The sequence below is a fragment of the Pteropus vampyrus genome, unplaced genomic scaffold (assembly GCF_000151845.1).
Source record: "Pteropus vampyrus isolate Shadow unplaced genomic scaffold, Pvam_2.0 Scaffold107, whole genome shotgun sequence".
NCBI lineage: Eukaryota > Metazoa > Chordata > Mammalia > Chiroptera > Pteropodidae > Pteropus > Pteropus vampyrus.
The window spans coordinates 473,934-489,968 of NW_011888888.1; the positions used below are offsets into that span (position 1 = coordinate 473,934).

A 16,035-nucleotide genomic window follows, 5' to 3' on the forward strand; every position below is an offset into this window, starting at 1 on the left:
AAATACACATAAAATAAGATTATGTAATGATGAATTGATGAAAATGTTGTGACCAGAGGCTCGAAGGAACCTAACCCTATATGTCCCTTAGGAGCAATGGTTCAGTAATAGCTGAATGGTTCAGTAATCGGTGTTCATGGTGGCCTTATAGAACTTAACTCCACAAATAATGGGAATTGACTGTATGATGTTAGAGGATGGTGGTAAAGCCTATGCATCCAAATCCTGTTTTCATCTTGTCCACCAAGAAGGGTATTAAAGATGAAAAACATAGAGCACAAGTACCTTTAGAGAAGAGCTGAAGCTCAAGATAGATAAAGAAGTAGTGAGATTACCTAGACGGGGAAGTGAGTGCAGGTCTCCAGCTGTGATAGTGAAGAATGTGGTTACTGAGCCACCGTTTCTTTGTTTCATGGCTAACAGAAGTAGTACAACTATTTTTTAAATTTTATTTTTCAATTACAGCTGACATAATATTTTATTTGTTTCAAGAGTACAACATAGTGATTAGACAGTTGTATAACTTATGAAGCGATCACCCGATTAGTACAGCTACTTACGATGATGAAGATTCCAGCAACCACAGGCCATTTAACTTGATGTGGTTGATTAGTAAATTCTAGAAATTCTAATAACCTAATAGCAATCAGAAAAGATAAGGGTGCACCATAGCATCCAGGAAGGATTCCCCGCAAGATATGCTAACTTAATCTTGCTCCCTCACCTCCACTTTTTTGGGGGTGGGGTGGGGAGGATATTGAATTTATAACGTATGGAACATTAGGTAAATGTTCTTTAAAGGTATACCTGAGAAATTCAGGAAGCAGCTTCATTTCTTTGTTATTATTTCACAGTCAGGACATAATAGTGGTTTCCTTTTGCCAAAAAACAAAACAAAACAAAAACCACAGGCTCTGATATTGCTGTTTAGTGCTCACTCTGCATCTGCTGCAACCTTGGCTGCTCATCCTCATTTTGGATTTATTTTAGTCCTCATCAGTCAAAGAAAATTCACTGGCACACATGAGGTCTCCTAAGAAAAGATGTCTCATTATATCTTTGTCTTGTTAACACCATTTGCACTAGGAGGAGACTGCAGTATAATAAAAGACAAAATGGCTTTTTACTGTAGTAGAATTCTTAATGTAGTTTCAATTTAATTCGATTATAATTTTTAGTCCTATGAATAGCCTTCATTGGAAATTCTGTTTCCCATGAGGTATCAATCTGTAGCTTTTCATATTACTGTAATTGGTCTAACCCAGGACCACCTACACAAAATTTACCTGGGATGGACATTTAAACATGTTAATTCCTGGGCTTTCCCAATCCTACAGAATCAGATTTATGGGGGAAGTAGGGTTGGGGGAGGGGGGACCTAGGAATCTGAATTTTAACTACTCAGGCTATTGAAAGTTTTAGTTTAAAAGGTAAAATGATCTTTGGGAGGGCTTAATTTGGCTGATATGTCTACCAAATATTCATTATTTGACTAAAGAATCGTAATTTTATTTATCAGATTAGCACTTGTAGAATGAGACCTTCTATATTGAATAGATATTGTAACTGGTATTTTAAATTCTGCTTGGAATTCTAAGATAAACATTTCTGTATACAAATACTTGCAAATAAGATGTACAAGTTTATAAAAAATGTATCTGTATGCAAGTTTGCCTTTCATCCAACTCAGTTTTCGATGGCTAGTCTTCAATTTAAGAATTTAGACAAATTTTCTCAAAAAATATCAACAAATAGAAAACAAGTAGGTGCTAGGGCTAGATTAAGGTTTGCTTAGAAATCCTGTACCAGAAAATAAAGAATAGAAAATAAAGAATACCACAGGTGCAAAGCATATTTTGTCCTTTGCACACTCTTTTCATTTAAACAATTTTTACATAACTAATCAGTTAACTTTTTCCTATATTCCTAAGCCTCAAGACATTTCCTGATAATTATTCACACCTGGAGTTCTTTATCCTTGGAAAAATTGTCTTATGGTTATATTGAAAATGCAAATTAAACAAGAAATTTTGTTATTTTAAGAAGGATTTTGACTCATTTGTACTAAATGTCATGCAAAATACATGACATTTTCCATTTTACACATAGAAATATATGTAATTACAATTGGATGTTATATAAATTATCTGTGCATTTTTTCCTTCTTTTATGATTTATCAAATAACAGATGGTATCCATCAATATAAATGTCATTTAAGTTCTATTCTTATTTAGTGGTTAATCTTATATAAAAACTTTTATTCTTATGTAAAAATTTTGGAAGAGCATTTAGTTGTAGCTTATGAGAGGAGGAGAGCTACCTGTGCCTGTACCTGAGAATTTTTCTGTTACATCATTTACTTGACATTATTTTGTGAATTTCACTCTTAGCAATTTTGGAGTTTATGAACTAGACTTTGACATATGGAATAAGGATTCCTCTAAAAAGAGACAGAAGCACTTATTCAAATATTATTTTTATAAACATACAGGTGGTTCACATTCTATCACCAGTATCAAGTAGTAGCACTTTATAAATATTTGTTTAATGAAAGAATGAGTTGAACAAGGTACACACATACACACACACACACACACACACACACACACACACACACACACACACACACACACACACACACACACACACTAGGTCTGACCAGGTCTGACCACAAAGTAAATGAGAATTTTATATTTTTCCCATATAAGTTAGAGTTTTATAGTTTAATCATATGTATGCCATATGTGTAATTTACTCTATATGTATTTAAATGAATCTTTGGTTTTTAGCACAGTTGCTTATAATTAAGTATTTTGAAATGAAGTGCCAAATGAGAATATGACGGAAAAATCCTTTTAGGAAAAGTTAAAATATTTTTACAGCTCATACAGTTTAACCATGTATATTAGAGGTTCTATCAATTATTACTGTCCATTTAGTTTACAAACATAGCAGATATATCTCTGTCACATAACATATAGGGATATATGACATACACATGAGTGCCAGCAATGTCACCCTTGGCATGTTCTTATACAAGTACATAGTTTTTGCAAATATGAAAATATTTTGAAAATTTATAATTATTATCATACCAAACTTACAAACAAAAGCAAATGTTAATTTTTTGAACAACTTGGGGTACTCTTAGGAGTCATCCTGTGATTTGTTGCATGCATTCAGATTTTCTTTAGTTACCCTTGGTCAAAATCACATTTTCGAGGAATTGGAGGCACTTCTTGTTAAAAAGAAAAAAATCCATGAAAGTGTAATAAAAGCAAAACAACTACAGGCCTTTTTGGTTGTGTAAAGGTTTTAAACACCTGATTATATTGGAAAAAATTTATACAGGTATTTTTTCTCTAGGCATCTGTTCATTTGATTGTAACATATTTACCTGTGTATGTGCTTATGAGAATTACTAGGCTTATTTTTCTCAACCTAGAAAAGCTTAATTAACATCCATGTGTCAAAGAAGAGAAAATTGTTATGACTTCTTTGAGAAGTCTAGGGGTAATAAATCTCCCCAAATGTTTACTTTTAAGGCTAATCCTTGCTTAAGTTTTAAAAAGTTGTGAAGAGATATAGACAGAATAGTTTAAAAAAAAAAAAAAAGAACAAGGGATAAAAATTGCTGAAAACCTGAACACCACATTCCTGTTCACATCACTTTAATAATTTATGGAGAGCACGGCCAACAATATGAAATTTTCATGTATGAGTATCATCCAGCCTCATATAAAAGTAACACATGAAAAATAAGGTCAGAGGTTGAGTCACAAATACCAGTAACTCTTGGCTACAGTTCTCTAAATAATAATAATAAAAGTGTCATTTATAAAGAAAAATAAATATTTTTGGTTCTAGAAACTAAACAATTATACCATTATTGTAGGATTTTTTTTAAAATCCAGAATTACACTATGAAAACCAAAAGTGGTTGAAAAAAATCATTACTATTTTAACTGTAATTGGGACTAGAAGTAGGATAGAGCATTATAAAATAATATTTGTCTTCTTTATAGTCGAGATCACTAGTTCAGGAATTATGTTTAACATAGATTAGACAATCAAAATATTGTTCAGGATCACATATCAGGTGCTTATTCTGACATAGGTCTCCAAACCTCAGTGAAGGATTTCACCTGAATGAGATATACTTTACCCCAAAGATTAATGTGTCCAGAAATGCTGAGTGTATATGTGTGGGACTGTGTGGTGTGGTATGTGTGTGTGTGTGTGTGAGAGAGAGAGAGAGAGAGAGAGAGAGAGAGAGAGAGAGGGAGAGAGGAGAGAGAGAGAGAGAGAAAGAAAGAGAGAAAGAGAGAAACCGACCAACTGACCAACCCAGGGAATAAAGAAAGACAATGTGGAGGGATGGAAAAACAGGAAGAATTACTTTACATTCATTTACATTCACCAAACACTGTCATTTAAATTACTTCCAAAAGGCTTAATTTCAAAATAAATTAAAAAACACATTTGATTGTACCTATTTTATCTCCTAAGAAGAATTTAAACGGGAGAAAATCTCAGTGGCTCTCCTTTTATTACTGGTGGTGCCAGAAGATAAGACTTAGAGACTATGTGTGGTTCAAATCTGAATCTTTGAATCTGTAATAAATATAATTGGCTTCCACAGACATGCTGGATCCCTGTTCCAGCCCGCGAAGAGCATTTTTACAGACCCTGGAAAATATTTTAACACATCATTAAATTTTGCATATAATGGATCTCCTGTACTTGTCACAATTTCCAGATCATATTCTGGCTTTCCTTTCAGGTGGAGACAATTGTAGGAAGGTGTTCTCAGGGCATTCTCCTCTTGCTTTCAGAGGTGGGCTAATCCAAGGCTCTTTTGACTTTATTATTTTGATCTTAAGCTTTGTCTTCCATCATACTGCATTTAGTCCTCCCTGTTCTTTCCTGCCTTCTTTATCCCCCAAGAATCAGTACAAATTGACATAAAATGAAAAAAGAAGAGTAACAATAAAAATAATAAAGGGCTGTGATAATGATTGGCGCAGCAGACATCAGGTTAAATGCATTTTACAGATTAGCGTGCTGGGCATACTCCCAGGAAACTACACTCATTTACCCAGGCTTAGAAGTGCCACGGTGCCACTGCCTTCCAAGAGAAGACTGAGCTCCTCCTATCCTCTCAGGACGTCCAGGAAATGGAGGCTGTTGTATTTAAGGCACTCTGTCTAGGATGAAGAGCATGGCTTTCATTCCTTAGAGTAATTTTTTACATGCCCCTTCAGGCAAGTTACTTAACCCCCACCCCTTTGTTTCAGCTTTCTCATGGGTAAAAGAGTATAATAATAGTATTTATTTCATAGGAATATTGAAAGTTTTAAATAAGTTAATTCCTACAAAAGATACCACAGTATCATTTAGTTATTATTGTAGAGGAGTGTATTAAATCTGAGGGTAAAGAGCTCTTAGAGATGACCTAGGTCCGCCATCAAAGACATAGGGGAGCAGGAGAAGATGCGTGTTGTTCATTTAGCAGTGCTTCTCTGGAGACCTACAAGAAGCTACTATGCCAAGTGAGCAGCCATCTCCTTCCTCATCGTGCCCCTTTGGGGTAGTTGTTAGAATAAATAGGTAAGGAATGTTGATCTTTCTCTACCCCTCATAAAAGTCTAACTGGAATCCATTTGTCTTGGTCTAATTTTTTTTAGATGTCTGTATTTAATTCACTCCTATAGATTCATGCCTTCCCTTTGTGAATCTTGACCTCCCATCATTTCTTTTACATAGTTACTTTTTTTTAAAATTGATTGTTGTTGGTTTGGGTATGTTATTATTGAAATACCTGGCTTAATATTTGAAAACCACATAAAACCATATCACAATAGAATTAATGTATATAATGAGTAGTTCAGGGATCATGCCCTTAAAGAGGTTTTGAGTGTAAGTTATAATGTTTTTAGATGGTCCCTATTTGGTACACAAACTAGTGATACTATAAAAGAGAATCAGTAGTTGAACATACTATGTTGATGAAATTTTGTAGCAAATAAACTCAGTTTATTTCATTTTCAAAGTAATATGTGTGCTCCTCAGGCTATTTTATCTGTTCTGTATTTAAAAGGCAAATGAGTTTCTGTTCATAAGGCAAAATGCATTTTTTTTAATATTGACAGTATTAGTTCTGCTGGTGTTTTTCATTTTCAAAATATATAAAAAATAAATGGAAACTCTGCAATTGATACATCATTACTAATACTTAATTTCAACATTTTTTCAATTTGCTATCCTTTGATGTTTGTCATCTTGAAAAAAGATGGAAACATCATTTCATATATTATGTTTCCATTTCTGCACATATTAAAGGTCTTTTGTATAAAGCAGTAATGGAATATGCTTGAAGTGATCAAAATTTAATGGACCGTAGAGCATTTGTAGGCCAGGAGCTTTAGGATGAAATGCAAACAGCATTAAATGCCTAAATTATTTTCTTCCAGACTTTCATCTTATAGTGATTTTCTGCAAGAATAGTATTAGGGTCTTGTTGGGAACAGTTAATAGAAGCTGTAATAGATTATAACTGACTCTGTAATTAGTCATTTCAACACAGAGGTACTCTTTGAGCCACTGATAAGAATTGAATTGTGTCACTACATCATGTTTTCATTCTGCTGTCACAACCCAGCAATCCATATTCATAGACTCCTGGTGTTAAGCCCATTGCCAGTTTAACACAGATGTGGGAGAGATATGTACAAACTTCTTAGCTTTTTGATCCCTTTTTATTTTTCATTTGAAGAAGTAGCAGAGCAGCTTCAGAGTGAGAATAGTTGTATAGGTGTCTTGGTGACAGAATTATTGGAAGATTAATTTGGTATGTACATAAAATATGTATATATATTTTCCTATAAAGTATATATATGCAAAAGAAACACTATTATGATTAAATGTAAAGTTCATCCAAAATTTCCTTTGACATTTCTGATTTTTGAGTACTATAATTTTTATCTTTTGAAATTAACTTTCATTCTTTTTGTTTCCTTTCAGGAGAAACCTTCATTTTCACATACTTCTATGAATAACACTGTTTTTATCCCCTGTAGAAGAGATATTAGATTTCACAATTTTAGTTACATTGACTACACTATAGTCTCAGTTATATTTTACTTTATTTTTCTGTTATCTTATGTTGTAACAAATGTTTCTGTATGGTTGAATTCAACAAACAATGATTGAGCTCCTCCTCTGAGCCAAGTGTCATTAAGTGTCCTACAGTTCCTGAAAGCTCTGGGACCACTGAGGCGGGCGGTGAGGTGACTTTTCCCCAGGAGGTCAGAAAAAACTTCATGAGAGAGATGACATTTGAGCCCGTGCCTGAAGAAGGGGTAGGATTGTAACAAAAGGAAATGGGAAGTCATTCTGGGTGAGAGTGCTTTTTAAAGAAAAGACAAGGAGACAAGGAAGCAAAGAACATGTTCTGGCTTAACTGGATCAAAGGATGTTTTCAGGTGAAATAGGGAAATTTGACTGGAGAGATTAATTCTGGCCACAACTAGAATGTCTCTGAAACTGCACTGAAGACAGGATTTTAATCTGTGTATGATAGAAAGCTAGAGATGTTCGTTGATAAGGGAATGATGTGATCTGATAAGGCACACTTGCTTTCTGATTATAAGTAATATACATGCTTTATTTCTCCCCCTAAAATGTACTGTTAAGTTCAAAATTCTACTTGCAATCCATAATATTGATATTGCTTTTTTCTATAATTAAAGTAGCTAGTTTTCTCCATAGCATTTTAATGCAAAAATATAAAAGATATAAAAATTGACTCAAGAAAATAGATCCCCTGGAGAAGAATTTTATAAATTTATCATGAAAATTTGTAAAACCATGAATAGAAGTAGACTATATGGCAAACTGAATAGTTAAAGTAAGTGCCTATTTAAAGTTGTTAAATCATTTTTTAATGATTTTACATAAATCTTTGGTGTCCGAAATGGATAACTGGTGGATCTTATCCCATGGTGGTGATACATTTTACTTTGTTTAAGATAGCTAAAATTGCTAAGAAGTCAGGTAGAGTTTATAAACATTTGCAATAAGGAACTAGTTCTAAATATCTGTTTTTGCCTTTCTAGTTAATAAAATGCAAATTACAGCACTAACACAGTTCTTGTCTCATAGAAGGTTATATATATATATATATATACACACACACACACACACACACATACATACATATAGAGGGGGAGGTGCTTAGTTCTTAAAGTCTGAATGTATTATGTACTTTCTAGTGCATTTTATTGTTTGAGTTAGTTTGCTCATCCTAAGTGCATTTGTAATAAGTGTATTTATGATAAATTTCTTTCTTCCCTCAACTTTTTAATATGATTTTTTTTTTAAAAAAAGAAAGTAAAAAGACTAGCACAACAAATACCTGTATATACCGGTATATGTACCACCTAGATTCAGCAGTTATTTGTATTTTATAATAAATTTCTTTGAAAATGAATTGACACTTGCTAAATATTATTTATTCCCCATCTTAGCATTAGTTTGAGCATGAAAGGTTTGTTTATTAACTGGGCTAGTTATCAGACACAAGTAGTCCTAACAGTTGTTTATCTTAAAAGTAGTTCAAATACAAAAATTTTGTGTACTTTTCCCCTATCTTAATATACCCTAATTTATGTCTTTTAACTATAACTTCTATTTATGCAAAGAGAGTTTCATAAAATATCTTTAAAAGAAATACTTTTAAATGACATTAGCGTGGGAACATTTTAAATTCATGTCTCTTGGGACTATAATATTCTGAGAGTATCAAAAACTTACAGATGTCTATAGTGGGAATTAAGACTGTATTTTACATTCTGCAAATGAGTATCTACAACATATACACAAAATTCTATGATTTATGTAGAGTTTATTTAAAATAGTAAACAATAGATATCTCTGTCTTTAGTTAATCAGCTTCATCAATGGGCCAAATAACATGGTAACCATGAAAGTTGTTAATTTTTCCTTCTAGTTTGTATTCATATTAAAATAATTTTATATTCAGAAGTGTGAGCTTCAATTCTGAAGTTTCCTACAAACTAGCAGGAAATCCAAGCTATGTCAGGTGTTTTTTAAATACAGAAATTGAACCCATTATCTTCTTGAGTAAAAGGGAGCCTGGTGATCAGAAAGATATGTTTTGCATCCCATGGAGTCTGGGCAACATTTCCTTTTTCTTAAAAATAAAGAAACTGGTTACCAGTTCGCATATGGATTATACATTATATCTGTTTAAAGGAGGAAAAGGAATGCTTGTTTCAGTGTTGAGAGGGTAGCAGCTTTACAAATGCAAATATTTTTCCCTTAAAAAATAAATTCTCAACTCTAGCAAATAGAGAAATAGATTATAATCAATTAGCTTTGAACAGGGAACTTTTTCTTTAGATGATTTGTGTAAACATACAGCATGCGAGAATGTATATATACTTACTAAATTTGTCTGCTGTTTTTGCAGATGTCTTTGGCTAGTCTCTTGGTCTCTGCATTGATTTATCTTGCTCTCTAGAAAACATTTTAAATGTATAAATAGACAACTTTCCTGTCTTCTTTTCTTTCCGTGTGGCTTTTCCAAGTGAAAATCAGTCGAGGATTCAGAACACACTTTACCTCTGGAAATAAGTTGACGATAAGACAACCATGTACCTCTTTTGTATGAATGAGTTATTCCTTAATAAATATTTTAATAAATATTTATTGAACACCTAAAGTGTCAGGAATTGTTTCAGACACTTGAGATATATTACTGAACAAAAACATTTAAGATACCCGAATTGATGGAGTTTATACTCTGTAAAATGAGACTGATAATAAACATAAAAAAGAAACATTTCAAGTAACTATATCAGCATAATGTGTTAGAAGATGATAATTACTTATAGAAAAATGGGGGGAGTAGATCTAAGTATGGAACATTGGGAATGTGGGAATTGTGGGTGCAAGGAGATGGGCTGTTCACAGTTCTAAATAGTATGGTTAAGGCAGGCCTCTTTGAGAGAAGTTTGAGCTAAGACTTGTTTGAGAAAGAGGTGAGGGAATTGACCCTTCAGGTACCTGGAGGAGTCCAAGGCAGAGGAAAGGGCTAGTGCAAAGGCTTGGCATATCAGCAACAGAGGCTGGTGTGGCTGGAGCAGAGTGAGCCAGGAGGGAGCAGAAGGAGATGGGAACAGGAGAAATGGAGGCAGATCACATTGGACCTCCTTGTAGGCCTCTGTAAAGACTTTGATTTAGAGCATTGGAAAGTTGTAAGCAGAAGAGTGACATTATCTGATGTATGTTTTAAAAGAATTCCTATGAACATGCAATGCAATATATATAATGCCTTACTGTTGAATTGTACACCTGAAACACTGGATTTCATTAACCAATATCACCATAATAAAAATAAATAAATTTTTAAAAAATGAAAGCTGAAAAAAAAAAAAAAAAGAATTCCTCTGACTCATACTGAGAATAGACTAATGAGAGGAGAGTAGAACCAGGGAGACCAGAACAATGTCTGATGAAATAATCCATGGGAGACATGATGGTAGCTCAGAACAGGCTGGTAAGTGATCAGATTCTGGATATGATCTGAAGGCAGAGCCAACAGGATTTACTGATTGACTAGATTCAGGGTATGGGGAAGGTGATTCCAAAGTTGACTCATCCTAAGTGCATTTGTAATAACATCACTGATAGGAATAGAACCAAGCAGAGAGAAAAGCATGCCCAATCTGTCATAGCAAATACATAATGTTGTAAATAAAGTCCAGTCCTCTTATTTCTGCGATGTTTTCACTAGACCTTGCTGCTTCAGCACCCAAGAACTATGTAAAGAAGAAAACTGATCTGAAGCAGGGATTATGGTGTGTGGAGGAGTTAAGATCAGAATTAGCTTCATCCTCTGGGACTGGAGAGGCACTGGGTAGCAGATGAGAAAGGAGATCTGGCAAGGGATTAACAGCCTGGGTGGACATCAAAGGGGCACAGCAGACCTTGGTCATGCTCAGTATCCAAATGAGTTACAAGTCATGGCAAGGCAGCTTCCTAGGTGACAATTTGTAAGAGATTGAAATATCACTGGATATGTATAAACTATCAGTAAATTGAATTTATCAATTGTCATGGTGGACATGGCAGGGGTTTTGTTTTGCTGTGAGGAGAATAGCTGTTTGAGACTAGAACTGGATAACTCTCAGGAAAGGCTGAGACCTTTCACACATGCTTCTTCTCTTTCTCAGCCCTTTCTTCAAGAATGTTGAGCCTCTTTTAAATTAACATTGAGCAGATGGAAGAGCAAATTAATAAGCTGAGGATGCCACTTGTCTTGGGCTCACAGAGGTCACAACTCAGACTTGATGTGGGTGGTCAGAAATGAAGTAGTGGGTGGGTAGGGTAGGTGGAGAATCCTAACAGGCAGCAGGATTCAGACGTGGGCAGCCCAATGATTGGATACAAGCAGGCATCTGATTGTGAGGCAGATGCTGGGAGCTCTTCAGTTTTAAGGAAGGGAAGAATAAGTCGGGGCTTCAAGGTCTGAGAGAGGGAACTAACTTTTATTGATTAGGTGCTATATGCATGATAGTGTGTTAAGGAGATAGATACATTGATAGAGAGATGGTAGATGTATTTCTTTTGGTTCTTGCAGTAAATCTGATAATATTATCATTCCCTTTGTAAATGAGGAATCTGAGACTGATCAGAGGTAGAGAGAGGTGAAACTCAAATTCAGGCTTCCTTTATTCCCAAATCCATAAAACCCTTATACTTTTTAGAATCTTGGAAATAGGAACCAGAGTAGAAGCATAAGGAATGAAGAAGAGTCCACAGGGGTTATGTTATATGCATTAATATAGCACTGCTGCCATCTTTCTGGACTAGAGTGGAGTGGATTGAGAGAAAGTGAGTAAAAGCAGGATCCCATAGGTTCGTAGTGAGACACTACAAGCTAGGTCTGATTTACCATGAGGGATGACTTGAGAAATACAGCATTAGAGTCCAGTGGTCACTATAGCCAATTTAACAGGAAGTAACTTAATTCTAAACCCCACTGATTGGGGGCACAGAAGCAATTTAAGTACTTTTTACTTTAGAATTAACTCACTGAACCAAAGGATGGAGGCATCAGTAGAATCCATTGTGGAACTCTGGGTAAACGAAACGGGGCTCGTGATTAGGGTATGATTCTGTAGATGAGGAAATTTAGACTCTGAAAGATGAAGTGGTTTTGCTCAATAACAGCAGCAGATGAGTGCCCAATATGCAGATCTCATCTCCTACCTAACCTAGGGCTTTATCCACCATGCCATGGGGTCACTGCCAGGCCACCCTTGGCCTTCTTCCTCTCTATAACAGTGATTTTGACTCCTGTAGCTTTCACTTTCCCTTTCTTCAAATACTCTTTATGTGAATAATCTGGGAAATAGGTTGTTATTAAACAAGGGTTTGGCCATGACCACTTTGCTACTTTGGGATCTCGGGGGGAGCAGAGAGAAAATGGGAGAAAATTCAGGTAAATAACACTAAAAAATTTTAGATGGTATCAGATAGTCCTGGACAAGGTTCTTAATTGTTTTGTGTGACAAACTCCTCGTTTGTATCCTGGAAATAACAATGGTACCCCTTTTATAGAGATGTTTTGATAATGAAATGAGGTAATACATGTTATCTACTTAGCTCAATGCCCAGCTGAGTGGTTTACATGTAGTTTAGATGCCAGCACTCAAAATGTTAGTTATTATTAAAGGATGTGAAGGCAGTTTACTTCAACATCCAATACCATTTTGGAGGTAGCATAATGTTAGGCTATTCTAATGATATGTGCGTCTTCTTTTATGCTTTATAATATGGATGTTTCAGACCATTCTGCTGCACACACTAGACTTCTTGGAGTTTAATTTAAACATTCTCATCAAAGTTAATGTGACTCTTCTTATTGCCACCAAACATGAGGATAGCCTTGTACTGTGCACTACCAGAGTATTACCTTCTCCCAGCTGCTTTCTACAAATGGCAAAATCTTGATCTTATAAAAACAATGCAAGAGAAAATATGTCAAGGAGGAAATAATGATCAATTTTTAGGGTGGTGAGCAAGATAAAATTTTAAGAAGCCAAACCTGAGTTGCATCAGACACATTTAATTTGACCCTTTTGTTCCCAGGAACATCCTGATTTTCTGGTTATGAAACCATTTGGAGTCTTCTTGTAGACTGTTCTAAACCTTAAAGCATGCAGCAGTTGGTCTTCCTTTCTTATTCTCAAAAGGAAAAGGGCTGACTGTCTTCATGCAAATTAGTTTGCTTTTGTCAAAAAACTTCAGGGGACTCATCTATGAAATGTAGACTCACAGTAAGAAATACAATGCATCTTACTGTTCTTCTTTTAGCCATTGTAAGATTGTTTCCCACAGTATGGAATACTTTTTAAAAAACGTGTTTCATCACAATGCCAAAACTCCAGCAATGCCTTTGACTGCCTTCAGGGATGGTGGTGGAGGTGGGAAAACTATTCAGTACATTATTTTCAGATGATTTTGCACATAGCTAGGGAAAGTGCAAATGAATGCAGAAAGATAGGACTGAGGTACTAAATTTAGGACCAGCAATTATAGACATTGGAGTTCTGAGCTTATTTTTGTTCTTCTGTGATTTGTAATACATATAAAGAAAATACTAAGTAGTGATAGTTTAAAAATAATTTATTAAAATGAATAAAATTTGTTTTGACGTCTGACACTTTAGAAGTGTATCTCATTGTTTTGACTGTATTAATTGAGTTTTCCCCCCTTGTATTTCAGTGACAATTTCAACAAGCACCTTTTTTGATGGCTTGCTGGTGACAGGACTATACACATCTACAAGTGTTCAGGCTTCACAGAGTATTGGAGGGTCCAATGCTTTTGGATTTGGTAAGCTATCCTGACATAAGAAATCAATAATTGTCAATATTTTATACAGTGAAAAGTCTTGTTTTTGAAATAATCTGTTTAAAAAATACTAACCATTTATGATTTCAGAAATAATATGAAGCAATTTTTGTGTATTTGCTTGAAGTTGGGCGAATTGAAATAAATCATGTAAATGAGCAGCCAGCCATGAGCCGATATGATGCTCGAAATCCCTCTCTCCATCTCTTGCCACTGTTACACTTGGTCCCGTGGTTCTGAGTAAATTTCTCTTCTGTAATTTAGGTTGCTGGAACTGGAATTCTCTCTGATGCCCATGCAATTATTCAGTATCCTATTTTTATAAACAGTTCCTAAACCCTGGAGAAGATGAAAAGTATCTTGATAAGTTTGGCAAGTAAGCATGCAGTACTACAAGTGGAAGATAGTAATTATTGTTTAAATGATTGAATTGTATGAGTATTCATAAAAGAATGCAATTCAATATTTAAGCCACATATATAGAGTCTTTGTCCTTAAATCAGAGACTTGGCTGGTTACTTATGTGGAGAGGCAGAAAGCTACACGATAGTCACTGATCCCAGAGGATTCTCAATTTGGTAATCTTTACTTTACCCATAATGTGGTAAACATGTCAAGCTGGACCTTTTTAAGTAGACCTTTTTCAGCATAAAAAATGCAAATTTAATATATCAGTTTATGTGAGACATGAAATCACTGATCTCACTCTAAAACTGGAAAACTGCGGAGGACTTCCTCCATTGATGCGAGAAGATAGAATTTCATTATCAAAGGTGGCCTGTGTTCAACGTGTTTTATTTTTTCTGGGGTATTCATTAAATAATTTTTGCTATTTTTGATATATGAAAGAGTACCTCCTAGCAGTAGCTAGGACTGTCTGGTTCTAGCAGTAGCTCTGCCAAGGTGATTCATGGATTGATTTAAGAGCAATAATGTTGACGCTGCAATGTCACCCTGCTGGCCCTAGATGAGGTTCACAGCCTCAGGGCCTAAAGGAACCTGGAAGTCATTTAACCATCATGTTAAATTATTTGACATTGAGAATTTGCCCTATTTTTAAAAGATCCCAGATAAACTTTTATAAACAGTTGGTAACTACTTCTGAGGTCTAATCTTTAAGAAAAAATTTCTCTTAGGTCCAAAAACTCTACTTCTATTAGCCCCACCCTTTTTGTGCTCTGTAGCAGTGAAAGGTCAGCTTACAGTCATATATGTGTACATAATACACATGGCATACTGCTTCTTATGTTACAATAGGATCCACAAGTAGGGTTGCCAGATTTGACAAATGAAAATTTATAAGAGATCTGGTTAAATTTGAATTTTAGATAAATAATTGTTTTTTTAGTATAAGAATGCAATATTTGGGATAAGATGTCCTGGGTTCTATGTTAGCCCAATTTAATCAAAACATGTTGGAGTGGCGCTTGAGCATTGGCAATTTTTAAAGCTCTCCAGTTGATTATAATATCTATCCAGGGCTAAGAATCACTGTATTAGGTTAGTCCAAGGTCCAGCAACATCAGTATCACTGGGAACTTGTAAGTACAGAGTTCTAGGCCTTCTCTAGATTTAATGAATCAGATACTCTGGGGGTGGGACCCAGTGATCACTTTTTAAAAATACTCCAGGTGATTTTGATACACACTAAAGTTTGAGAACCACTCGTCAACAGTGATTAAATGAGAGAGTATTTAAATGACCATATAAACATGTAATAGTAAATCTTGCTAAGGGCTAGTAGGAGTGCTGGGAAAGGGTATGACAGAAACCAGATCTAGTCTAGAGTAAATGAGATGAAGTTAGGAAAGGCTTTCCTGAGAACGTGGTATTGAGCTGAGATGTGAAGGATGAGTGGTAATTAGTTAGCTGGAGGTCTGTGGAAGGTGGGGCACAGCATACCTGAAGGAGGGTGCAGTAGATACAAAGGTCTCAGGGTGGGAAAAGACTGGCTATGTTTAGGAATTGAAAGAAAAACTTGGAGTGGCTAGACCTGCAATCAAGAGGGAAAGTGATAAGGCTGGATAGGAGCCAGACTATTCAGGATCTTGAGAAGGGGAAGCAAATGAGAGGTTTTTTTTTTTTTTTTT

The 16,035-nt window shown here is 35.0% G+C and overlaps 2 protein-coding genes across 4 annotated transcripts in view; both read left to right on the forward strand.

The window, feature by feature from the left end:
- ORC5 (origin recognition complex subunit 5) overlaps window positions 1-13,859 on the forward strand; it is a 275,932-nt gene extending 262,073 nt beyond the window's left edge. The window contains exon 15 of one of the 2 annotated variants that reach the window (XM_023533633.1): window positions 13,817-13,859. In XM_023533633.1, coding sequence (XP_023389401.1) covers window positions 13,817-13,844 — 28 coding nt within the window. In that variant the 3' untranslated portion in view covers window positions 13,845-13,859. The remainder of the gene's footprint in view (window positions 1-13,816) is intronic. The other variant, XM_023533636.1, reaches the window with a different exon arrangement.
- RELN (reelin) overlaps window positions 1-16,035 on the forward strand; it is a 482,573-nt gene that overhangs the window by 55,361 nt on the left and 411,177 nt on the right. For both annotated transcript variants that reach the window (XM_011365192.1, XM_011365193.1), the window contains exon 2: window positions 13,817-13,927. In XM_011365192.1, coding sequence (XP_011363494.1) covers window positions 13,817-13,927 — 111 coding nt within the window. The remainder of the gene's footprint in view (window positions 1-13,816; window positions 13,928-16,035) is intronic.